The 26,935-nt window shown below is 34.5% G+C and overlaps 1 protein-coding gene across 1 annotated transcript in view; it reads left to right on the top strand.

The window, feature by feature from the left end:
* Positions 1-26,935, top strand: part of NKAIN2 (sodium/potassium transporting ATPase interacting 2) — a 981,640-nt gene that overhangs the window by 432,103 nt on the left and 522,602 nt on the right. The window contains exon 4 of the mRNA XM_060167694.1: positions 24,183-24,320. Within this exon, the coding sequence (XP_060023677.1) occupies positions 24,183-24,320 (138 nt within the window). The remainder of the gene's footprint in view (positions 1-24,182; positions 24,321-26,935) is intronic.

Here is a 26,935-nt window from a genome sequence, read left to right as displayed (position 1 = left end):
CTGCATTTCAAATATTTATTAAATATGTATACAACGGGTCATATGACAATGGGTGAAATAAGGATTTACTACTTATTAATATCTATTAATGGATTTTGCATTTGCTAGGCATGTTAAAATCATGCAGCCTTGAAACTCCCATTCTCTTTAGGTTTGTTATGAATTCAGGAGGTTAGAATGGAACTGAAGTGACCTCAGGGCATATTTACAAAATAACATTTGGCACTATAGAGCTGAAAAGTATAGACTGTAAGATAGCATTTGTTCCTTGGCCTTGCTCTGCAGAGACAACCCTCACCTTCCTGACTTGGTACCTATATTATACCTGTCCGTTGAAGAGGCACTTTTTAGACTCTTAGTTTCACAATATGGTCATGTTCATACATTTTACAAAATTACATTTCTTGTCAAAAAGAAAATAAAATTCATCATGTGGTTAATTCCTAGCCTTCTATCAAACTAACAGCCCAGATAAGATCAACCTAATAACTGGTTTATAAATCATATCATCTATCCTGCAGTGTGTGTGTGTGATTTCTATTGTTTATAATAACAGGTGACAATAACATCTGCCGGCTTAACAGACGTTGTATATCCCCCATGGTTCTTTTAAGACACGTAACTCTTTACCATACTCCTCTTCAGATCGGCACAATATCACTCGGTCAATAATGAAATTCAAATTTGAGAAGCATCTATGCTTTATCAAGTGGTTCATGGTGGGTAAGGTTTATTGTTTCTGAGATGCACACAACAGCAAATGGCAATTTTGAAACAGCTATCAGTTGCATTTTCAGAAATGTTTAGTAGCTGATAACAACCTGTCGTCTTTGTACAAGATGAAGGAAACAGATCACCTCATGGGTAGAACCTAACTACCTCTTGTATTTCTCTTAGCCTTTGAAGTTATAAGTTCAGTGTATTGCATTTCCCCAGATCATATGGGTTCAAGGCATCTGAGCTTCACAGAGTAAAAAATTTCTTTCAATTTTCAGAATACCAGTGTGTATGTATAGCAGGGGTCAGTGGAATGAGAAGCTTTTCAAAATTGGAGAATTATATTAAAAGTATACATTCAACTTTTATTTAAAAGCAACTTATTTAAACTCTCCTTTAAGATCATAAATTTCACAGTTTCTAGTATGCAGATGCTGCATCTCAGCAACCTCTTTTATATTCACTCATACCACGGCCTCTGTCAGGGCCAAGTCTGAGAGATCTCTTACTCAAGTCAAGCTCTAAAACATTAACTGGATACTGTGTATAATGATGAGCCATGATTGGAAAATATGCATCAAACTTTTTATATTGATTAAAGATTATTAACTCTTACCTTATATATTTCCAAATCCTAGTTTGATTTTTGTGTGCACTCGTATGTTTTCTAATTAAAGTCTAATTTAGAAAAAAAGCTATTGTGATTCCAACCAGCCATTTACTTCTAATGAAATTGCTCTGTAAAATAGATATAAAACCTCCTATATCACTAAATCTCAATTACATTGTGGAATGTGAAAACTGACACAAGGCAGTAACCTTCAAATGAGATTAAACTCCAGTGAGAATGGAGGCTGAAGAGCGAATTGGGATGACTTAATATTTTTGTACTTTTTGAATGCTGATAAACTGTTTTTATTTTTTATTTTTTTCAGCTTTATTGAGGTATTATTGACAAATAAAAAATTGTATAAGTTATTTTGATATAAGTATACCTTGTGTAATGTTTACCACAGTCAATCTAATTAAACATGTCCGTGGCATCATGTAGTTAATGTTTGACCTCACATAGCATTCATTTGTTGAATAATTGAATAGTTCCAGCATCAGAGTATAGCTTTCAATTTTTGATTGCTATTTTAAAATGTATATATAATGTTGCCTAATATTTAAAATCAATAATGTTTGGACTTTTGTGTGCTAGCTCTATAATTGAGGAATAAAACACTGTTCCAGCCCTTAATATATTTAGAGTCTACGTACATATTATGTCACAATTTATACCTTATAATTTGCATGATGTTTGTTGACAGAAGTCACTGCATAAATACCATTATTTTATACAGTCAGGTCCACATCCAAAATATGTGGACATATAAATTCCATGTATATTACATACATAGATATAGACATAGATTATATATATATGTAGATCACAGAAATAGAAATGAATCTGGATATATAAATTTCCAGAATTCATTGAAATCTATGGTGTTTGATGCTTTTTAGTAACTTCATTCAAGTATGCTAAAATTAACAGAAAGATATCTTATAGTTAAACTTTATATCATGTCTGTGTTTAGGTTCATGTTTTTTAATTCTCAAGAAATAACTTCAACCATGAATATTTTCAAAGCCACAAGCAACCTATGGACATTTTAAAATTTAAAAATTATTATTGTCTTAGATGTATTTGAATACAAGCACATTATTTTCTTATAGATTATTTCCAATACTGTTATATACCAAATTAGTTCAATGAGTTCCAGGCAGGATTTCTAGCAAATATCATTACTGTAAATATACCCATTTTTAGAGTATAATTCAAACTTAGAACTTTCAGAATGGATACAATGAAACAGATATTTTAAAATTGTCAACATATTTTGAAATAAGATAGCAGAGGAGAGTTCAGGCAATTTTGCTGCTTTTTATCAAAAGACCCATGATTATTTTCTTATAGAAAAACCATCAGTGCAAGTAATTAGTAGATTGTACTTTACTGTCCAGGCTGCTTTCTAATTCCCACCATGATACTGCGTATTTACAGAACTATAATTACACATGAGGGTTCAGACTTTGCTAGGCCATCAACCCTCTTGGAACAACTGGAAATGGGAAAGTGGCAGGAGAGGGCAGGAGAGGGCAGCACCTTGATGATGTCATACCAGTAAAAGCTGCTCTATAAATTAGCTGTTGAGATTGTAACTAATGGTAGACTTGGCAGAGCTCAGCTGGACCCCAGGGGCTGAGGTCTGGGACTGACATTGCTTCCTTCACGGTGAAATGTAATTGTCAGTGAAGCAAATCAAACTAGAGAGAATTAAAAACCAAAGCAAACAAACAACAGCAACAAACCCTGAGATGAAAAGGGCAAGGTAGCAGGAAACAGCATTATTTTAAGAATTAGTTATGATTTTCATTTTGTCAACTTGATTGTCCACATGTGAGGTAAAATACTTTTTGCATTATTTAAGGTAATATATTTTTGGAAACCAAATCATAACATTTGACCCATAATACCCATAATTATACTTTATATAAAGGAACAGTTTAAAGATTTTTGTTGGCAAATAATTTCTTATAATTTTCTCAAACATTTTTAGTATGATCTATCAGGTAAAACTCTATGTAAAAAAAAAAAAAAAAAAAAAACTCTATGTATATGGCTGGGACATGGCTTCTCTCCCTTCCTCTCTCCCCCTCCCTCCCTCCCTCCCTCTCTCTCTCTCTCTCTCTCTCTCTCTCTCTCTCTCTCTCTCTCTCTCTCTCTCTCTCTCTCTCGATATATATATATATACACACATATATATATCATATATATATATGTGTATATATATACACATATATATGATATATATATGTGTATATATATACACATATATATATGATATATATATGTATATATATATACACATATATGCACACACACACATATATATATATAATTTTTTTTACTTACTCTGATACTTTCTCCTAACTGTTAAATACGATAGATAGCTTTAAACTGTTTTTCAACTGTTTACAATAAACGACAAATTTAATTGAACTTTTTGCCCTTTTGCCAATAACATTTTACTACTTTGGGCAAACGTCTCCCCAAGACATGTAACTAGTTAAAACAGAGATAGAAGAAATCTTCAAGGTATTTGAAGGTACACAGATCAAAGTTTCTTAAACACTCTTTAACATAGTGAGGTAATATAGGGGAGAGAGTATGCACTCAGTTATTGGATGTAGCTTCACATTCCACATCTACTGCTTACTTTTCTTAAGCAAGATATTTAACCTTCAGTTTAGTCAGCTACTCATTCATCAAATGGGGATTTTAATATTTATCTTTCATGTTTAGACAATTAAATGAGATACAAACTAATAGTGTCTGATAGGTGATATGTGTGTGTATGTGTGTAAAAATATTTGTGTATGTAATATGTGTTTGTGTATGTATACACACATACAATTTACAATTATTGCCCTTAATTACCATATCTTTAATGTACAAGACAAAGGGCTACTTAATCATCCTTTTCAAGCCTTTCTTTCTCTTCTATGGTTACCATACTTGACGAATTAAGAAACTTCTGCATACCCCACTTACATCAATGGGTAGATCATCAAGTGAAAAAAAAAAAAAGAAGAAAGCAATTCCATTTAAAATTGCACCAAAACAAGATAAAATACCTAGGGATAAATTTAAACAAGGAGATGAAAGACTCGTACTCTGAAAACCATAAGACATTGTTGAAAGAAACTGAAGAAGACACAAATAAATAGATATTCCATACTCATGGATTAGAAGAATTAATTTTGTTAAAATTTCCATACAACCCAAGGCAATCTACAAATGCAGTGAAATCCATATCAAAACTCCAATGGCATATTTCACAGAACTAGAACAAATAATTCAAACATTTATATGGTACCACCAAAAACCTTGACTAGCCAAAACAATATTGGGAAAGAAGACAAAACTGGAGGTATTTTGCTTCCTGATTTCAAGCTAAAGTAATTTAAGTGGTGTGATACTGGCACGAAAACAGGCAAACATCAATGGAACAGAATTAAAAACCCAGAAATAAAACCACACATATGGTCAATTAATTTATGACAAAGAAGCAAAGAACATATAATGGAGAAAGGGCAGTCTCTTCCATAAATGATGTTGGGAAAACTGGATAACCACATGCAAAAGAATATTTACAGTGAAAGACCATTGTCTTTCACTGTGAACAAAAATTAGCTCAAAATTGATTAAACACTTCAATATAAGACCTAAAATCATAAAATTCGTAGAAGAAAACATAGATGGTATCTTCATTAACATCGGTCTTAGCAATGTTCTTTTGGATCTGACTCCAAAGGCAAGGAAAACAAAAGCAAAAATAAACAACTGGAATGACATCAAACTAAAAAGCTGGTGCCTAGTGAAGGGGGCCATCATCAGAATGGAAAGGCAATCTAATGAATGGGAGAAGTTATTTGTGAATCCTTTGTCTGATAAGGTGTTAACATCCAAAATATATAAAGAACTCATACAACTCAACAACAACAAAAGCAAACAACCCCATTAAAAATGGACAGAGGATCTGAATAGACACTTTTCCAAAGAAGACATACAGATGGCACATAAGATACTCAGTGTCACTAATTATTAGGGAAATGGAAATCAAAACCACAAGGTATCACCTCACATCTGTTAGGATGACTATTATTGAAAAGATATGAAACAGCGATTGTTGGAAAGGATGTGGGGAAAAGGCAACCCTTGTGCACTGTTGCTGAGACTGTAAATTGGTGCAGCCACTATGGAGAACAGTATGGAAGTTCCTCAAAAAGTTAAGAAGAGAACTACCGTTGATCTAGCTATTCATTCCGTTTCTGGCTGTTTATCCTAAGAACATGAAAAGAGTAATTCAGAAAGATATAGGCACCTCTATGTTCATTGCAGCATTATTTACAATAACCAAGAAATGGAAACAACCTAAGTGTATACGTGTGTGTATGTGTGTGTATATATGTATATACATATATTGTATACATATACAATGGAATACCACTCAGCCACAAGAAAGAATAAAATCCTGGCATTTGCGACAACATGGATGGACCTTAAGGGTGTATGCTAAGTGAGATAAGTTAGACAGAGTCAGACAAAGATTACATGATTTAACTCATATGTGGAATCTAAAAAAACCTGTTGATTAAATAAAAACAAATTCATAGATACAGAGAACAGATTAGTGGTTGCCAGAAGGGAAGGAGGCTGGGGGGTGAGCGAAATGAGTGAAGGGAGAAATGGGTCATATGGTTATGGATGGTAACAGACTTGTGGTAGTGATCACTTTGTAATGTATATAGATGTCAAATTATAATGCTGTACACCTGAAATACCTTATAGTTAAAAAAAAAAAAGTTTAACCTAATTATAAGGGAGTTATGTGAAGATAGCATGGATATTTCAGCATTCTTTGAAATTTCCAGCTCTAGGAAAAGAAAATCCTAAATCTCAGGAAGCCTTGCCAACAAACAAATCGTTATGATACATTTTGAAACGGTGAGAATTATTGTCAGAACTGAAAAACAATACAGCTCTAGCACCTGATATTTACTCCTGCTGAGATTGTCAAGCACTGAGCAAATGGATATAGAGTCTTGATTAATTAATTATGCATGGATCTGAGAAAAAGAGTTGATAGCTTTTAAAAAGTTAAAACCATTTTCATGAAGGAAGTCAAGAATCCTTATTGTTCACCCTTCTGGCTTCCCTTTGCTCCAAAGTATGAAATGTTGGACCAAAGTTATCTTTACTAAACAATATCAGGAATTAGGCTCTAGAGAATCATTTAAATGTTCTAGATTATGGTGTAGTGCAGTAGATATGTTATTTATTTTACACAAAGAATTACAAGAAATATGTTGGATACCAGAATAGTGATACAATATAACCTTCTCTGTAGACATTGGGTCAATTAATCTAAAGCATTTTTAAGACAGTGAATTATAAAAGTGATACATATATAACCGACCCATTTTATTTTAGGACTCTTCTTTGTGTGTGGAATCAGTAGCTGACATTTTCTTTTCACATTAAAAAATCCATAATTTGTTTATGGATTTTTATGTGTTGGTTTCTTTACAGTGGAATAAGAACTTAAAGACTTGTAAAATCATTTGGGAAAAGATTCGTTTTAGATTTTATCATTGTTTTTCCAACTTTCCTTTAAAAATTACTTTAATGCCTTTATGTAGACTTTATGTAGTCTTTCTAATATGTTAAATTTAGCTTTTATTTTTTTAAATCTGTATTTTGTACTCAGTAGTTTTGTATATGTAATATTCAAATTACATAGTGATGCCCGTCACAAGTACAACTGACATAACCAGGTTTGAGTTTGTGTTTAAAACAGGCACTGTACAAACATATAATTCAAGTGATGGGAGCAGACACATGTAGGCACAACTTACAGCATACAATTCAACTAACCAGAACAAAAGCATATGTCTGAGAATCCTATTATTTATGACCAAGTTTGACTGAATATCTACTGCTTGACATTGAACTCAAGACATCAGTAGAATATTCATATTTATAGGTAGTTCTTTGCTTTGGAAAACTCATAAATATATTGGACCACTTAAAGAGATTTAGCATCGTAAATTTCTGTCCATGTAATAGCATCATTCAGAGGTATTGTCTAATTTATTCCCCATTGTCAGTGGAATGAAACTGCATATCAGTGGGAGAGACAAAACATAGCATTGCAGGAATATGGTACCATGCTGAGGGCTACATTATGTGGGAAAAAATGCTATTACTTGAAAACTTGTATCGAGTGGTGTTTTGTGTGGTTTCCTCAACTTATTAGTGAACTCACTGAAAAGAAATGTTATGAGTACATTAAACAAAAAAAATAATTTAGAAGCAAGGTATAGCCAAGTATGTGTATATATACATTTGTATCTATAACAACATATATGAAACATATAGATACATACATATATTCTATATATGCATGTATTATATATACACATATAGTTTTAGTATCACATGGGAGGTGATATGATTGTGGTCCAAAGCTTGGACTCTGGACAAATCATCTTCACTGATAGCCATATAAACTTGAGCAAATTAATCTCTCTGCCTCAGTGTTTTCTTCTTTAAAATGAAGCTAATAATATTGTCTACCTCATTAAATAAGCTACTGTGTGTAAAATGCTTGGAATAGTGCCATGAGTAGTAACTGCAGTACATGAAATATGTGTGCATATGGACAGAGAAACCATGTGTATGATTTAGGAGTGTCTGTAATGCTTTGAATTTTTAAGTTTAATGTATGAAATGCATTTCATTGCTTGACAGAACTTGTCATTTTAAGCCTGTACCAGTTATCTATTCTACATTAATGGAGTCTATGATAGAACTCCTAAAGAGATAGAGAATATCATCTCTTATTATATTCAACCATGGACAGCCACAGACACCTCCTGTCAATTGGAAATCAAATATTATGACTGACTCTTTTTCAGAACCGCATCTCCATATCTGTGTTGAATTCAATAAGACGGTTATTTTAAAGGGCACACGAAGACATGGTATTTACCATGCCAGAAATAGCATACCTCATGACAAATTCTACAGTGTGCCTGTAGTGGTCTGCAATGGTGTTCTCTTGTATGCCTACTTGCAGTTTCTGATGTAACCCACTGCCACAGTGACTGCCAGTACACGGGAGTGATCTTGATAACATTTCTGCCTTGATTGGCCTTTAACAGTGAGAGTAAGTGAGACTGTCATTCCATCTCCCATCCTTATGAAATTGAATTTTATGAAAGAGACGTAACCTAGAGTTTGAGAGGTTTGATTGACATCTTCCATATGGCTGTCTCGCTGTAGTCAAAGAAACAGTGCCCTGAAGCATCGGCTGGTGCCTTTCTTAAAGTAGGGGAAGAGCAGATGGGAGGGAAAGAGACAGGGAAGACATCAGAATTCTGGGCGCTCTGATGTCCACTTCTGTTCCCTGTGACAAGTGTGCTTACACCACCGATTCTGTTAAATATACAACATCTGTTTAACAGGGAACACTGATGACAGTAATTACATTATTAATTCACTGCCTTAAATGAGGGCAGGCCAGGAGGATTGGAGTGGCATTTTACCTTGTTTTGAATTCACAAAATAAAAATCTTTACAAAGATGCACAAATATTTATTGGGGGACCAAACCTGAAAGCTGCCTAGACATTGCTTCTCTGATAATGATATGTGAGGCATGTTTTTGGACTCTATCTGCTTTTCAGAAAAAAAAAAAAATGTGTATCTGCATTTTTACCTAGTTGACAAATTTCAAATTCTCCAGATGGCAGCTTTAATACGTTTAATGTGATTGTGCTATTAAAAAATAGCAATAGAGTTTTCTCTAGAGAAAGTCATTTGCTATGAGAAAGCAATACCATATGATGCATGAAAATAAGAACATTGCAAGCTATTTTTGTTATTTGGCTTTCACTGATCTCTTGATGAATAAAAAATCCATAGTGAACAAATAAATGATACTGATGATGAACTTAGCAACTTATTCTATTCAATTCTAAAAGTCCCTTATTAAAATATAGTCAACCTATCCCTCATCTACTCTTTTGTGTATTGGTAATATTAGCCACATTTTGATTTTTTTTTTGTTTGTATGTACTTACTACATGAGCAATAGGAGATTTGGAAATGGATCAGAACCAGATATATAGTTCCCCAGCAGGGGTGTCATTTGAACAGCTACACCTGAGACCTCTTGAGAGTTTTGAGAATTTCTCCTTAATAACCATTTCAGATATTAGCATATCCCATAGTATAAGACTAATTTTGCCAGACAACATGAAAATTGTCTGGTTCACTTGCTCACCTATTCCCAGTCTCACACCTCACTTGTGCCTCAGACAGTGCTTTACTTTTCTCAGTACCTGCAATACACCATCAGTGCTTGTAGAATACATGATTTAAAAGTCTATGGCCAAGGTCTTCTGGACATTGGACATTTTCTTCCTATGTTATGTATATTTAAACTATTTGTGCATTAGTTTCACCTTGAATCAGTTAAGACTTTGTTGTGGAGATACTGGAAATTCAAGGTCAAATGGGTACATTAAACTTCCTGACTCCTACCTGTCATGTACTTTAAGTGAGCCATGAAAACTACCTAGAACAGCTGTCATTTTGATGTGTTCTGATTCTTCTGGGAAGTAAGGTTTCCACTGAGTAAAATTATAGACTCTGGAAAAATCAAAACAGTGATCCATCTACCCAGAGGACCTGGACTGTGACGTTTTTAGCTCATTTCATATGAGCATAGGGAGACTTTAAACTTAAATGAGAGTTTGGCTACTACGCTATGAAACCATTTCACAGCACAACTCCAGATAAATGTCATTTTGTGGTGACTTTGCCAGATTATTAGTCTATTAACTGTATCAGTAGAATAAAATTTGAACTTATTTTCAAAAAGGTTCTGTCTTAGCTGTAAACTTATCTGTAGAGCATTACATAATTTGTAGTTATAGAGTAATAGTAATGATGATGATCATTTTGTGGGGTTATCATAATGATTATGTGAGTTTTTAAACCATAGAGCTCTATATAAAAATATTTATTAGAGTATCTTTTTGATCTTTTATACCAAAAGCAAAAATCTCTTATGTTTACATGTCTAATTAGGGAAGTATTTGGTAGTAAAGCAGAATTGAGGCCCCTAAAGATTTTGAAATCAACACCATAAGTATGTTTAGTTGTAAATTGTTTGTGGTTAAAAACATGGACATTGTTGTTAGAATGACTAGGATTTGATCCCAGTTCTATAATCATGATCTTGAACAAGGGCTCTATTTCCTCTTCTGTACAATAAAGGTAATGGTAGATAATCCTTGTAGAATGCATGATTTAAAAGTAAGCATTGGGGCTTCCCTTGTGGCGCAGTGGTTGAGAGTCCGCCTGCCGATGCAGGGGACACGGGTTCGTGTCCCGGTCCGGGAAGATGCCACATGCCGCGGAGCGGCTGGGCCCGTGAGCCATGGCCGCTGAGCCTGCGCGTCCGGAGCCTGTGCTCTGCAACGGGAGATGCTACATTGAAGTATTGAAGTGCTTATCAGACTACTCAATGAATTTTGAATAATTATTATAAAAATATTGTTTATTTTTTTTAAATACCTACTGCTGAAAATCAAGTAACATTTAGTGGTTACACACATGCACACAAATGCTTTAGCATATGAATACACAGATCAAGTGATCATTTGACTTGGTAAGTTCAGTTCAACAACCAAACAATATTTTTATTTGTGCTCTAGTGTTAACTTGTGTGCGACATCTTCAGAAGACTATTTTCTGTTTTTTTTAATCTAGTATAATATGATAGTCATCAACTTGTCTTTTGATAGCATGAGTGTTCACTATGAAATGGTTATAAATTGCTAGGCAGAATGAACAGCTGTGAGAAATAATAAATGATTTTGTTATCACAACAACTAGAATGTTAGCTGGCATATTTAAAATTATATAGAAGCGGCATTATTACACAAAATAGTGGAAAAAGTCCTAAAATACACTATTTGATTCCTATGTGGGTCAATTAAATAACCCTATTAATTCAACCTCAGAAATATGTGACTGACTCTGCAATTCAATAAAGATCTGTTAAGAAACACCATGTATTGTTTTTCAGTAATGCAGCTTATAAGAAAATGTACTTTTGTAAGAAACATAGACCCTTGTTTTTATTTTGTTCCTTTGAGCTTATGCCAAATCTTCACCAGAATTTTCTTGAAAATCTTTACTGTGCTTAACTATATGGAGATAGAGTTTTTAAAATACATGTTGATGTTTTTCATATTTGAAAGATGGGGAGAATGATGGAAAATAACAGAGGAAATGATGTTTCAAATCTGGTTTTTAGCATAGTATACTACAAAAAGTACTACAATCAATACATGGGGTATTGAATTACTCAGGGAAGCATTCATTAAGAGAGACCACTTTGAATACTTAAGGTAATTCATGTCTGCCATGTTATTATTTGCATTTGTAACCAACAGAATGAGAAACATGTGATCATCTCTAACTGAAATATTCTGTCAGGAGTATTAGTCTAGAATGGCATTTGTACTAAAATCCAATATCCAAACTTGCTATGCAGTTGAAATATTAATAATAGCAGCCATTTTAGGAAGCAACCTAGGCATTTTAATAAGTATTCTGTGTGCATTACTACTTTAATCTTCATGAAATTCTTAGGAGCTATAGTATCCCTATTTTATAGATGAAGAAACTGAGATTCGTAGCGATTAGGTTACCTCTTGTGGTAATACAGCAAGTTAAGAGTTCAAATATGTTTTTCTAATTCTAAAACTTGAGTTCTGACCACTATGACATGTTGATTTCTCTTATAACCAGAGTCATTAGGGCCAGGTGTCTTTTGGTGGCGTTTTTGTTGTTTGTTGTTGTGGCTTATTTTTTTGTCTTGCTTTTAAAGAAGAGAAATTATGTGGAAGGAGACAAAATCCTTGGTTCAACTGAATTAATATAAATTGTTGGTATTTGTGGCCCATTTTTACCAAACACCTTACAATTTCATTTTGTACCCTTTAGTGAACAAACATGTACACACCAGTACATATATATATATATATATATATATATATATATATATATATACATGCACATGCAAACACACATATACATACACATACACTTGAATAATTCCAGTTACTTAAGAGTAACTAAAACTCTTCAAGTAAATCTCTGTGCTTGGTTTTGTCTGTATCTTACATGTGTAATCACTGCAGACCCTACTTTGAGTTTGTTCTCTTCATTGCTTATATGAATATGGTCACTTGGTAAAAGGAAAGAAACTTGTCTCTAGTATATCACCTGCATATAATATTTAAAAGATGACATATATGTTCTCACTTATCTTGTCCATTTTGAACAACACAAGAGAACCTTAAACGGGGGAATAATGAATCGTAATTATATAGAGTTTGGCTTCGTGATATTGATATTTTTAGACAATATCACAATGACTTCAGCACCTCAGCAATGTTATAAAGACCCAATACCTCTAGTCTTTACAGCTTTCCTGGGAATTGGCTTAAAATAAGAGAAACCAACTTGTCTGATTCTGGAGCAGCTAAGTACAGAATATGCTCAAGATTACAGTTCACTGTAGGAGACTTCAGGGGAGGGTAAGTAACTACATTGTGGATGAGATCTAGCATGACAAGAACCAGCAAAGGGACAGAATAAACACAGACAGAATTAGCAGCTTTACCAAAATAAGCAGACAGCAAAGACACAGCAGATGCTGCCCCAGGGAGCCAGACACAGGAGAAACATAAATCCAAGGTAAGATCTCAGGGCAGGAACATCTTGCTGAAGGGAACAGAGTCCTATATGGATCAAGGAGACAGTATCAGAACAGTTTCCTCATTTCCTTCTGGGTTGTTTTATGTTCTCTGTGGGGCAGGAAACAGGGGATACAACTGGGAAAAATAAATTGGCCATACTCTACTGGAATGCAGGGAAAAGAATTAGCAGCAATTTCTGTTGACAAAATTCTGACAAACAGCTCTGCTCTATGTCTGCTTGGAAGTTTAAACTTTCATGGTCCTTTTGGATGAAATAAGAACTTTGCACCCATCCTGGGAACTGTTAAAGCCTGTTTCAATTTTCATCTTGATTTTCCCTCCCGTTTCCTTCCCGTTTTACCTATGCTAAAACAAAGGTAATTTTACAAGTTATCTTCTCCTGCAAACAACTAAAATACAAATCATTTTTTTATTGATTCCTGAAATTCCACAATTTATATGTTACTAACTTTTGACCAACTTTGTCATTTCTTTTTGTCTTTAACACTGCAAATGAACTTTGAATGGGAGCATTCTACCTACGTAACATCTGAATCTGAGTCTACCTTGTTTATTTTCTGAGAGACTTGAGATTTGATCCGATCTGAAACCTCAGGTTCCTTAAGGGGAGTGGAGACACTGAAAGGGGGGAGGGTACAGAGAGGAGAAAAGGGTACCCATAGATAAGTGCAATTTCAATTTACAGTTTAGCAGTAGCAATTTAATTTGGTTGTTTCTAGCCTTTAACAACACTTTTTGAAAATCAAGGAACTCATGATCTACCATGATACAAAAAAGCCTATTTTTTTTCTCTCAGAGGTCATATATAAGTTTTATTTTGTATTATTTGTATAACTCACATGTTAAATTTTAAGTACATAAGAAAATTATGCTAATATGAGGGAGACATTCATTAAGAAGTCTTTGAGGTTATTAACAAAATGCAATATCTTAAGGAAACCAATTCCACACCCCATCAATCAAAAACAACTAGCTGTAAATGTACAATTTGGGTGTTTAAAAAAATATATTTTAGTGTATCCACATAAATGCAATTTCCTTGCTAAAAAATTAAATGGCAGTAGCTACCAAAGAAATATGAAGATTTCTATTTGCCATGCAAACATTCGAAACAAATTTCAGACTGAATATTCTCCTATTAAGAGGTCAAGGTTAGTTTAAAAAACTGTTAACTTAATGGGGCCCAGTTTTCTCAGGTGTAAATTGATGGGTGTGGAATGAGTCTCTTCCAGTTTGAAAAGTCAATTAATTTATTTATCATGAAGTCGTTGCACCAGTACTTTTATGAACATTTGTTGTCATTCAAAGTAAGATAAATTTTACTTAATTGTAAGCATCAGAAAGGTTTTTGAAAACTTTTCAGCTTAAGCATACTTGACTGAACTAACAATTCTATTAGAATTCACATTTAAAATAATGCAAACAGAAAAGTAATTTTTCATGTCTTATCAGTACTACATATATACCAAAAAATAATTAATAACAGTTGTTGTAATATTTGAAATTTTACGACTAGAATTTGACCCAGCATTTCCAGTTTTAGAGATATAGCCTGTGGATATATCAACACACATATACAAGGTTGTTTAATGCACCTGTGTGTGTTAAAAGTCTATATCTATTAAAATAGAATAAAATATCTATTAAAATGGAATGTTTAAGGGTATAATGAGATAGATCTATGAAAGCAGGGTGTGCTAATGTAGACAAACCTCCACGACACATTACTAAGTAAGAAGTGTAAGGTGAAAAGTCATATTTACATTGCAATCCCATTTATGTAGATAAAATGATGTGAAAAGGATGTATACACACATACACACACACACACACAAACACACACCAGATATATGCCTATATGCTGGCACCTACATAACAATATAGGAAAATCTATGCACCTAAATGTGTTTCCCTAAGTTGACACAGGTTGCTTTTGGGGAAAGAATAGAACTGTTTGTTCTTCAAAGGTTGTTAAGGGTCTAAACAAACATTGAGCCTTACTTAGGTTTAAAGGCCAGTGCAACCTTTAGAACAGAGTCAGAGAATGAAGGAAAAAGAAAATTGAATTATACATCAGTTTATAGATACAAAACTCTGAAATAAAATTGTATTTGACCCAAACTGGAAATGTGATAAAAATAATATTCCATTTCAAGAAAAGATTTCCACAGGAAAAAAAATGATAATTGAACCTGACAAAAATTGTCAGTATAATCAAACACATTAATAGTCTAAAAGAAAATAGTCTAAAAGAGTCTAAAAGAAAAGAATAAAGTGATGATCTCAGATGCATAAATAACAGTTAAAATGGTTGATAAAAAGTAGCCACTATTTATGTTTTTAAAAAACCTCATAAAAAATAGTAGTGAAAGGGTACAGAATTCTTTGTGGAAAGCAAGAAGTTATGCATTTATAATGGCTACTGTGCAGAAGCCAAACAACCAAGAACCAAAATTTAGTAAAATTAGACACAAGAAGCAAGAAGAACTACAATCCTGCAGGCTGTGGAACAAAAACCACATTCACAGAAAGATAGACAAGATGAAAAGGCAGAGGGCTATGTACCAGATGAAGGACCAAGATAAAACCCCAGCAAAAAAACTAAATGAAATGGAGATAGGCAATCTTCCAGAAAAAGAATTCAGAATAATGATAGTGAAGGTGATCCAGGACCTCAGAAAAAGAATGGAGGCAAAGATCAAGAAGATGCAAGAAATGTTGAACAAATACCTAGAAGAATTAAAGAACAAACAAGAGAGAGATGAACAATACACTAACTGAAATGAAAACTACACCAGAAAGAGTCAATAGCAGAATAACTGAGGCAGAAGAACGGATAAGTGACCTGGAAGACAGAATGGTGGACTTCACTGCTGTGGAACAAAATAAAGAAAAAAGAATGAAAAGAAATGAAGACAGCCTAAGGGACCTCCCGGACAACATTAAATGCAAAAACCTTCGCATTATAGGAGTCCCAGAAGGAGGAGAGAGAGAGAAAGGACCTGAGAAAATATTGGAAGAGATTATAGTTGAAAATTTCCCTAACATGGGAAAGGAAATAGCCACCCAACTCCAGGAAGCCCAGAGCGTCCCATACAGGATAAACCCAAGGAGAAACATGCCAAGACACATAGTAATCACATTGGCAAAAATTAAAGGCAAAGAAAAATTATTGAAAGCAGCAAGGGAAAAACAACGAATAACAAACAAGGGAACTCCCATAAGGTTAACAGCTGATTTCTCAGCAGAAACTCTACAAGCCAGAAGGGAGTGACATGATGAAGTGATGAAAGGGAAGAAACTACAACCAAGATTACTCTACCTGGCAAGGTTTTCATTCAGATTTCATGGAGAAATCAAAAGCTTTAGAGACAAGCAAAACCTAAGAGAACTCAGCACCACCAAACTAGCTCTATAACAAATGCTAAAGGAACTTCTCTAAGTGGGAAACAAGAGAAGAAAAGGACCTACAAAAACAAACCCAAAACAATTAAGAAAATGGTCATAGGAACACACATATCGATAACTACCTTAAATGTGAATGGATTAAATGCTCCAACCAAAGACACAGGCTTGTTGAATGGATACAAAAACAAGACCCATCTATATGTTTTCTACAAGAGACCCACTTCAGACTTAGGGCCCATACAGACTGAAAGTGAGGGGATGGAAAAAGATATTCCACGCAAATGGAAACCAAAAGAAAGCTGGAGTAGCAATACTCATATCAGATAAAATAGACTTTAAAATAAAGAATGTTACAAGAGACAAGGAAGGACACTACGTAATGATGAAGGAATCAATTCAAGATGAAGATATAACAATTATATATGCACCCAACATAGGAGCACCTCAATACATAAGGCAACTGCTAACAGCTCTAAAAGAGAAAATCGAGAGTAACACAATAATAGTGGGAGACTTTAACACCTCACTTACACCACTGGACAGATCATCCAAACAGAAAATTAATAAGGAAACACAAGCTTTAAATGACACAATAGACCAGATAGATTTAATTGATATTTATAGGACATTCCATCCAAAAACCTCAGATTATACTTTCTTCTCAAGTGTGCATGGAACATTCTCCAGGATAGATCACATCTTGAGTCACAAATCAAGCCTCAGTAAATTTAAGAAAATTGAAATCATATCAAGCATCTTTTCTGACCACAACGCTATGAGATTAGAAATCAATTACAGGGAAAAAACATAAAACACACAAATACAAGGAGGCTAAACAATACGTTACTAAATAACCAAGAGATCACTGAAGAAATCAAAGAGGAAATCAAAAAATACCTAGAGACAAATGACAATGAAAACACGATGATCCAAAACCTATGGGATGTAGCAAAAACAGTCTATGAGGGAAGTTTATAGCTATACAAGTCTACCTCAAGAAACAAGAGAAATCTCAAATAAACAATCTAACGTTACACCTGAAGGAAGTAGAGGAAGAAGAACAAACAAAACCCAAGTTAGCAGAAGGAAAGAAATCGTAAAATCAGAGCAGAAATAAATGAAATAGAAACAAAGAAAACAATAGCAAAGATCAATAAAGCTAAAAGAAGGTTCTTTGAGAAGATAAACAAAATTGATAAACCTTTAGCCACACTCATCAAGGAAAAGAGGGAGAGGACTCAAATCAATAAAGTTAGAAATGAAAAAGGAGAAGTTACAACAGACACCACAGAAATACTAAGATCCTAAGAGACTATTACAAGCAACTGTATGCCAATAAAATGGACAACCTGGAAGAAATGGACAAATTCTTAGAAAGGTATAATCTTCCAAGACTGAACCAGGAAGAAATAGAAAATATGAACAGACCAATCACAAGTAATGAAATTGAAACTGTGATTAAAAATCTTCCAACAAACAAAAGTCCAGGACCAGATGGCTTCACAGGTGAAGTCTATCAAACATTTAGAGAAGAGCTAACACCTATCCTTCTCAAACTCTTCCAAAAAATTGCAGAAGAAGGAAAACTCCGAAATTCATTCTATGAGGCCACCATCACCCTGATACCAAAACCACACAAAGATACTACAAAAAAAGAAAATTACAGAACAATATTACTGTTGAATATAGATGCAAAAATCCTCAACAAAATACTAGCAAACAGAATCCAACAGCACATTAAAAGGATCATACAGCATGATCAAGTGGGATTTATCCCAGAGATGTAAGGATTTTTCAATATATGCAAATCAATCGTGATACACCATATTAACAAATTGAAGAAGAAAAACCATATGATCATCTCAATAAATGCAGAAAAAGCTTTTGACAAAATTCAACACCCATTTATTATAAAAACTCTCCAGAAAGTGGGCATAGAGGGAACCTACTTCAACATAATAAAGGCAATATACAACAAACCCACAGCAAACATCATTCTAAATGGTGAAAAAGTGACGCCATTTCCTCTAAGATCAGGAACAAAACAAGGATGTCCACTCTCACCACTATTATTCAACATAGTTTTGGAAGTCCTAGCCACAGCAATCAGAGAAGAAAAAGGAATACAAATTGGAAAAGAAGTAAAACTATCACTGTTTGCAGATGACATGATACTATACATAGAGAATCCTAAAGATGCCACCAGAAAACTACTAGAGCTAATTAATGAATTTGGTAAAGTTGCAGGATACAAAATTAATGCACAGAAATCTCTTGCATTCCTATACACTAATGATGAAAAATCTGAAAGAGAAATTAAGGAAACACTCCCAGTTACCACTGCAATGAAAAGAATAAAATACCTAGGAATAAACCTACCTAGGTAGACAAAAGACCTGTATGCAGAAAACTGTAAGACACTGATGAAAGAAATTAAAGATGATACCAACAGGTGGAGAGATATACCATGTTCTTGGATTGGAAGAATCAATATTGTGAAAATGACTATACTACCCAAAGCAATCTACAGATTCAATGCAATCCCTATCAAATTACCAATGGCATTTTTTACAGAGCTAGAACAAAAAATGTTAAAATTTGTATGGAGACACAAAAGACCCCGAATAGCCAAAGCAGTCTTGAGGGAAAAAAACAGAGCTGGAGGAATCAGACTCCCGGACTTCAGACTATACTACAAAGCTACAAAGTAATCTAGACAATATGGTACTGGCACAAAAACAGAACTATCGATCAACAGAACAAGATAGAAAGCCCAGAGATAAACCCACACACCTCTGGTCAACTAATCTATGACAAAGGAGGCAAGGATATACAATGGAGAAAAGACAGTCACTTCAATAAGTGGTGCTGGGAAAACTGGACAGCTACATGTAAAAGAATGAAATTAGAACACTCCCTAACACCATACACAAAAATAAACTCAAAATGGATTAGAGACCTAAATGTAAGACTGAGCACTATCAAACTCTTAGAGGAAAACTTAGGAAGAACACTCTTTGACATAAATCACAGCAAGATATTTTTTGATCCACCTCCAAGAGTAATGGAAATAAAAACAAAAATAAACAAATGGCACCTAATGTAACTTCAAAGCTTTTGCACAGCAAAGGAAACCATAAACAAGACCAAAAGACAACCCTCAGAATGGGAGAAAATATTTGCAAATGAATCATTGGACAAAGGATTAATCTCCATAATATATAAACAGCTCATGCAGCTCAATATTAAAAAAACAAACAGTCCAATCCAAAATTGGGCAGAAGACCTATATAGACATCTCTCCAAAGAGGACATACAGATGGCCAAGTAGCACATGAAAACCTGCTCAACATCACTAATTATTAGAGAAATGCAAATCAAAACTACAGTGAGGTATCACGTCACACCAGTTAGAATGGGCATCATCGGAAAATGTACAAGCAATAAATGCTGGAGAGGGTGTTGTTGGGAGTGTAAATTGATACAGCCACTATGGAGAACAGTATGGAAGTTCCTTAAGGAACTAAAAATAGAATTACCATATGACCCAGCAATCCCACTACTGGGCATGTACCCAGAGAAAACCATTATTCAAAAAGACACATTCACCCCAATGTTCATTGCAGCACTATTTACAATAGCCAGGTCATGGAAGCAACCTAAATGCCCATCGACAGACGAATGGATAAAGAAGATGTGGTACATATGTACAAGGGAATATTACTCAGCCATAAAAAGTAACGAAATTGCGTCATTTGTAGAGACGTGGATGCTTGTAGAGACTGTCATACAGAGTGAAGTAAGTCAGAAAGAGAAAAACAAATATTGCATATTAACGCATATATGTGGAACCTAGATAATGGTACAGATTAACCGGTTTGCAGAGCAGAAATTGAGACACAGAAGTAGAGGAAAAACGTATGGACACCAAGGGGGGAAAGCAGGTGGGGGTGGTGGTGGTGGTGTGATGAATTAGGCAATTGAGATTGACATGTATACACTGATATGTATAAAATGAATGACTAATAAGAAAATAAATAAATAAAAAACATTTAAAAATTTTATGTAAAATTAGCAAAATAGACAAGCATGAAAGAGACTTATTCCCTAAGACCTTTTATGTGAAAATGCCACACACACAAACAACAGCAGTAATGTTTTTCAAGGCTATATGCATCTATTTGTATGTCAGGTGTTTCAAAGGGCATAAAATAAGTATATTAGAGTCCAGTGGATGATAGGGGAGTAACATTGAGAGCATGGGTTGTTGGAGTCAAATAAGAAAATAAACAAAACAAAACGAAAAGGAACTCTGCCTTGACCAGTGATGATATAATGTTATGAGGTGACAAGTATGATCAAAGAGATTCTCTATACTATTCTACAATAAATAAGGTAAAAATGTAGCATATATCCTGTACCCGGCCTATGCCTCCAGCAAAATCTGTGAAAGCTTTCTTTTTTTGGACTAGATGTGGCAAGAGTTCTAAAGCAAGGACACAGCACAGGGCATGCACATACGCCTACATTCCTGTTGGACCACTTACCACTTCTGAGACTGCAAGAAAATCACATAGCCATACTACATCTTAGATTTCTTAGTCTGAAAAATAAGACAACAATATTTACTTCTCTGGGTTTTGTGCAGATTCGATGACCAAGGAATAGTATGAAAGTCTGGCATGTAGTAAGTGTTTTAACAAATAGTACTCAGCCATAAAAAAGAATGAAATACTGCCATTTGAAATGAATACCAATTGAATGAAATACTGTCCAGCAACATGGATGGACATAGAGATTATCATACTAAGTGAAGTAAGCCAGACAGAGAAAGACAAATATTATATGATATCACTTACGTGTGGAATCTAAAAAAAAAAAAGGATACAGATGAACTTATTTACAAAACAGAAAGAGACTCACAGACATAGAAAAAAAACTTATGGTTATCAAAGGGGAGGGAATAAATTAGGAGGTTGGGATTAACATAGACACACTACTATATATAAAATAGAGAGTCAACAAGGACCTACGGTATAGCCAGGGAATTATTCTCATTATTTTATAATAACCTATAAGGGAAAAGAATCTGAAAAAGAATATATATGTATGTGTGTGTGTGTGTTGTGTGTGTGTGCGTGTGTGTGTGTGTGTATAACTGAATCACCGTGCTGTATACCTGAAACTATCACAACATTGTAAATCAACTATACTTTAATTTTTAAAAATTCAATTAACTTAAAAAAGAAAATATTCTCTTTCCTCTAACTCCACAACCTCCTAGTGATTTCATAGTTAATATACATCCTGTTGGAAGGAGTTCTTAGGAAAGACTGTACCTACTCTGTAAATTGTTAATTCCCTTTATACTTACTGAAATCTTCCATTCTTCAGCCCTAGCTCTAAACAGTAAAACCTGTGATAAAGCTACTTAGGATGACTAAGGAGCCCATCAAAAAGAGGAGGAAAAAGCAGAAATACTATAAGTGAAGAACTGCACATTAGCTTGTTCAGTCTGCATAACCTCATAAGTAATGTTTGATGAAACCATTAGTTCTGTCATAAAAGAAGACTGATAAATGTTGATGCAACTTCATTTTAGCCTTGCAGACTTAGTGAGTATATTATTCTCTATATATTTGTTATAATTAACGATGGTACTTGCTCTTTTCTTCCATAATTGGAGCATTTATTGAGGGATTTCCCACTGTTTGACTGATGCACTTATCCTCTATACCTTTTCCCTGCTGTGTCCCCACAGTTATGATGCTCAAAATTTATAGAGTTTAAATTCTTCTTGCTGCTGTTTTACATTTGTACTTACTGTTTATTCATAGGATAAAGATAACAGAGTTCTGTGTTAGAGGGAGCTTTTATATAGACAATTAGCAATGCTGAGAACAACCACTTATCTTTTGGTAATGTTGATGAATTCCAACAAGGCATACGTAATATTGCTTAACATCACAAATGGGCCTCCTTTATAAGGAGTGTTGACTGCATGATAACAATTGAAGGAATGTTTCATCAGGAGACAGTTCAAAGTTTATGAGGCTTGGGTTATGTGCATATTCCATGAAGTCTGTTTGTTAATCAATCAGAATATTGAATTCCCCTGTTGGGACTCTGGTGGGTATTTTGGATTTAGAATGTGTAGCATAGAACAGACCTGGACCTAGATCCTCTCTTTTTTTTTTTTTTTATTCACTGCCAGGACTAAGTGAAACTTAAGATTTGTTTAGGCTGGACTCTTACTGTTACAATGTAACATGGTACCCGGTGTGTCTTAGGAAATAGAGGTGTCATGCAAACAGTTGTCATGAGTTTATGTTCTCCTTCAATGCCTGATGAGAAAATGTGCTGTCAGTTAAAGAACTGCAGTGGGAATAATGGTCATTCAAGAAGTCTTCAAACCTAGGCTACAGGTATTTAATTTAAAAGCAAACCATCTGTTTGAAGAGTTAGTGTGTCCTTCTGAAAAGAAATATCATTAAAGCAGAGTGATAAAGCATAGTTAGTGACTTAGGGGTTTTAAAATCATTTTCCTTTAAAAGTTAATTGAAAAACAATTGTTGAATCTCCGTGCTTAACATCAGGTCCTTTTACAATGTTTTACTAGGAACAGACAGTTTGTTATCATTCCACCTGAGGGCAGGCAGGAAAAATAAAGCTGCGTTTAATTCACACCATTCCCTTTTGCTTTGTTAGATCTGATGAGAGGCTTGTCAGCTATTCAGGTTTCACTTGTCAATATAAAGTGGCACTTCTGGACTACTGACCAATCTCAGGGTGTTGTTTGGTTGGTCGGTGAGTTGGTTGTTTGATTGGTTTTGCTTTTCTTCCCCCACTGTTTACCTATGACTTAATTGTAAACTTGTAAACACAGATGAATATGGAAGAATTTCAAATGCCTTAAGTTTCTTGTTTTTATAACAGTGATGCTTTATTTTTATTTTTTAAAATAAAAAATTGTTTTAAGTTTCTTTCAGGGCCCTTCTTTTTCCTGGTTACTATAGGTAACTGGATATGATTTTTTTTAAAGTCACATTTGATTTATAATCTAGTACTATTAAAGTTAGAAGGACCCTAGACATTAGTCAAAGTCTTACATTTTACAAATGAGTAATCAAATCAGACTCCCAGAGGAAGGAAATGACTTACCTGGGGCACTACAGCTGCCTAGTGGCAGGTCGACATCCAGAATCTGGTCTCTTGACTTGCCGAAGAATTCTTTTTCCTCTCCATCAACCCCCTTTGCTCTATTCCCAACTTATACAGTGACATTTGAGCAGATCCTAACAACAAGCCCTTGGTGTGGACGTCATTTCCCGAACTTGCTGGTTGATGACTTCAAGTGTTTGACAATGCATGTGACAATATAATTTATCCTGTGACTGCACAGATGACATCCTGCGAATACTACTTGATGCCTCCATAAAATCATCCCTGAAAGGATTGTACCTGTCTGTGGATCCACGGCTTCCATAGTCTTCCTTTGAAATATACCTAAAAATGTCTTTCTCACTGTTAAAGACAAATGCCAGATATGGTAACACAGTTACAATTGCTAATTATAATGTCGGTGTGATCCTTTATTTTCTCTCATCACTGTGCTTATCTATATATCCTGTTTTGCTCTTCTAGGTTTGTGTGCTGGAGAGGCAAATATTTGACTTCCTTGGATATCAGTGGGCACCTATCCTGGCAAATTTTGTACATATTATTATCGTCATTCTTGGTTTATTTGGAACTATTCAATATAGACCTCGTTACATAACAGGAGTAAGTACTCTCCCTGCTTTTCATTATTGAAATAGAGAAAAATATGCAAACTACAAATGTCTTGAAAATTTTTATGTATATCCTTTGCTTAAAGCACCATGTGTTTGTTTATGTAGTTTCAGATTATATCTACAGTAATTAAAAATGTCAAGCTTAAAACACTTGGCAGTGAATGGAATCAGATTGTATTTTCATAGATTGTACTTTCAGCCAATATTCTCTTATAATTACAAGCAGGACAGTGCCCCTATATGTATGAATTGTAAAGTCATGGTTTCTGATTTAACAGATTTTAATGGGACTTCTTCCCATTTTAGATAATTATATTTTATAAATTGAATAAAGGTAGTTTAAAATCAATACAAATGAACATGTAGTATTGATGGGAAAATGTTAATACATATTAGGGTTAATATTTGACATACTTGAAAGCCAGAATAGTCTGGAACATGGTCTCTGTGTTCTCCATAATTCTCTTTTTGGCTCAGAGGAAGTATTTTGCATTCCCACTCAAGTTAAACGTACTTAACATAAAAGTGAAATGCAACTGTGTTGCAGTTGCTATGGGAACCATAACAAGATCTTTTACTCTTGTATGTGCCTCAGATCTCAGCTATAGCTCTTCATTAATGTAGATTTTTTTAGTGTCATCATTTTTTTCTATTTCTTCTGTTTTTGACAAAGCAAAAATCTATAGGCATTTATTTTAAATTATAAAGCAAAAGTTTGGTAAAGGCATTTATATAAGACAGTGTAGCTAAATATCTGCCTTATTCAACACAAACCAGCAGGCCTTCTCGGGTTTCACGAAAGCCTCCTTAACATAAAAGATGCCCTCCTATGACCTGTTCACTCTCTGTCATCTGGGACCCAGATAAAGCTCATTGGCACTGAAACAGGCAATGTGGTGGCAGCTGGGATCAAGATATCCACTGTCTGGCTAAGGCTGAGTCAGAAGCCCATAGTCTTCTCCTCTGGGAACATACCCAGAAATGAGTGTATGTCACCTCTAAGGGTGTGTTTCCCTGTAAATCTTGTAATACTTTTCACAAGATTACAAGTTGGATGTGTTCTGTTGCAGAGTGAAGTTTCTCAATGATAAGATATGATAGTAGTGTTTACTTTCTTTTATAAATTGTAATTTGAACCAATATAAGGAAGGTGGTACAGTGCTTGGGAGTGGGTTTTCTGAAGTCATAATTCCAGGGTTGAAATCTTTCATCTACCAATTTCTGTGTGACTTTGGACAGCATAACCTGACCAATCCTTAGATTTTTTACATTAAAAATGAAAGCAATAGTTATAGTGACTCATATGCTTCAATTGATATATTATAAGCCATCGTGTGAAAGATTCTCAATTTAACTTTCCTCTTTCATTAGACTTTGAGGCTTCTCCATGATTTTATTCTAATAAATAGTGTTGCTCTGAGTATCACCATATAAATATGTCATCTCTTTTTTGTGATAAAGTTCCTGGAATGAAAATCTAGGCGTGGATCAAAATGTTTGAACAGTTTAAAAGGTTTTTTGTGTTTGTTTTTTGTTTTTTGTTTTTTTTTTTTTTTGAGGAGTAAGTGGGATATTCTATAAATGATCTCGGCACAATGCTTGGTATTTAAAAAGTGCTCAGTAAATGTTAGCTATAATAATTTTATTCTTATTATCATTTGAAAATAATACTGAACTGTATATACTAGAAATAGCCTGATAGGCAATTTAAAATAGAGCATGGTGTTGTAAGCTATTGGTTGAACTCTTTCCGCCACTTTTATTTTAAGCTGCTACAACTCTTAAATTTTTTTGTGTGATATTTCTGTGTACCAAATTATAATTCCATCCCGAAACCACTAGGTGGCATTCTATGCGGGGCAGGGGGGCGGCTCTGTGGAGCTCTGGTTCTTTATGCCTCAGTGCAGAAAGAATTCGGCGAGAGGCAAATTGATAGATAAGAAGTGATTTATTAGAATGGGAGACTTGTGAAGCTTACAAGCAAGCGGGCGAGAGGGTGCCATGCCACGAACTTACTGGGCTACAGTTTTATAATCAAAGGAAAAGTGGGTAGGGAGAGAAGACCACCTTCTTCCTCATTCTTGAGTAGATGGCAAGCTTCTATCATCAGCACCTCCTCCATGTTGTGTGGGGGAGTTTTCTTGTCCCTACCTGGTCAAGCCAGGACTGTCGATGGTGCAATGGAAATGAGCAAAAAAGGTGGCAACATATGCTAAAAATGGTAAATCATCTCACGTTTTAGTATAATGTGACCTTTATATTTTTGTTTTTAGTGTGTGCAGAGGAGTGTGTCCTAGGAATCATTAATCTACTAAGCTCCTTGAGCAGGATGTGGGTCTCATGCCATCATTGTTTATTGTTTGGGGGCATGTCTCATGCTTCTGTTGCATGGTTTTGTTGCTAAACAAGCCTCCATGGTTTTGTGGTTAAGCAAACCTGCTTTCTTGAATGATCATTAACTTATGGGGGTCTCCCATACTTTTTTTCTCTACTTTTCTCTACTTACAATCCCCTAGTGGGATTAACTGTTTAATCACCTACTTTGTCCCTTTATTCTGTCCCTATCAATCCTCTTCAATAAAATACATACCCACTAGAGACAGT

The sequence above is a fragment of the Lagenorhynchus albirostris genome, chromosome 12, assembly GCF_949774975.1.
Source record: "Lagenorhynchus albirostris chromosome 12, mLagAlb1.1, whole genome shotgun sequence".
Lineage (NCBI taxonomy): Eukaryota > Metazoa > Chordata > Mammalia > Artiodactyla > Delphinidae > Lagenorhynchus > Lagenorhynchus albirostris.
This window is presented reverse-complemented; position numbering and strand designations above follow the sequence as displayed.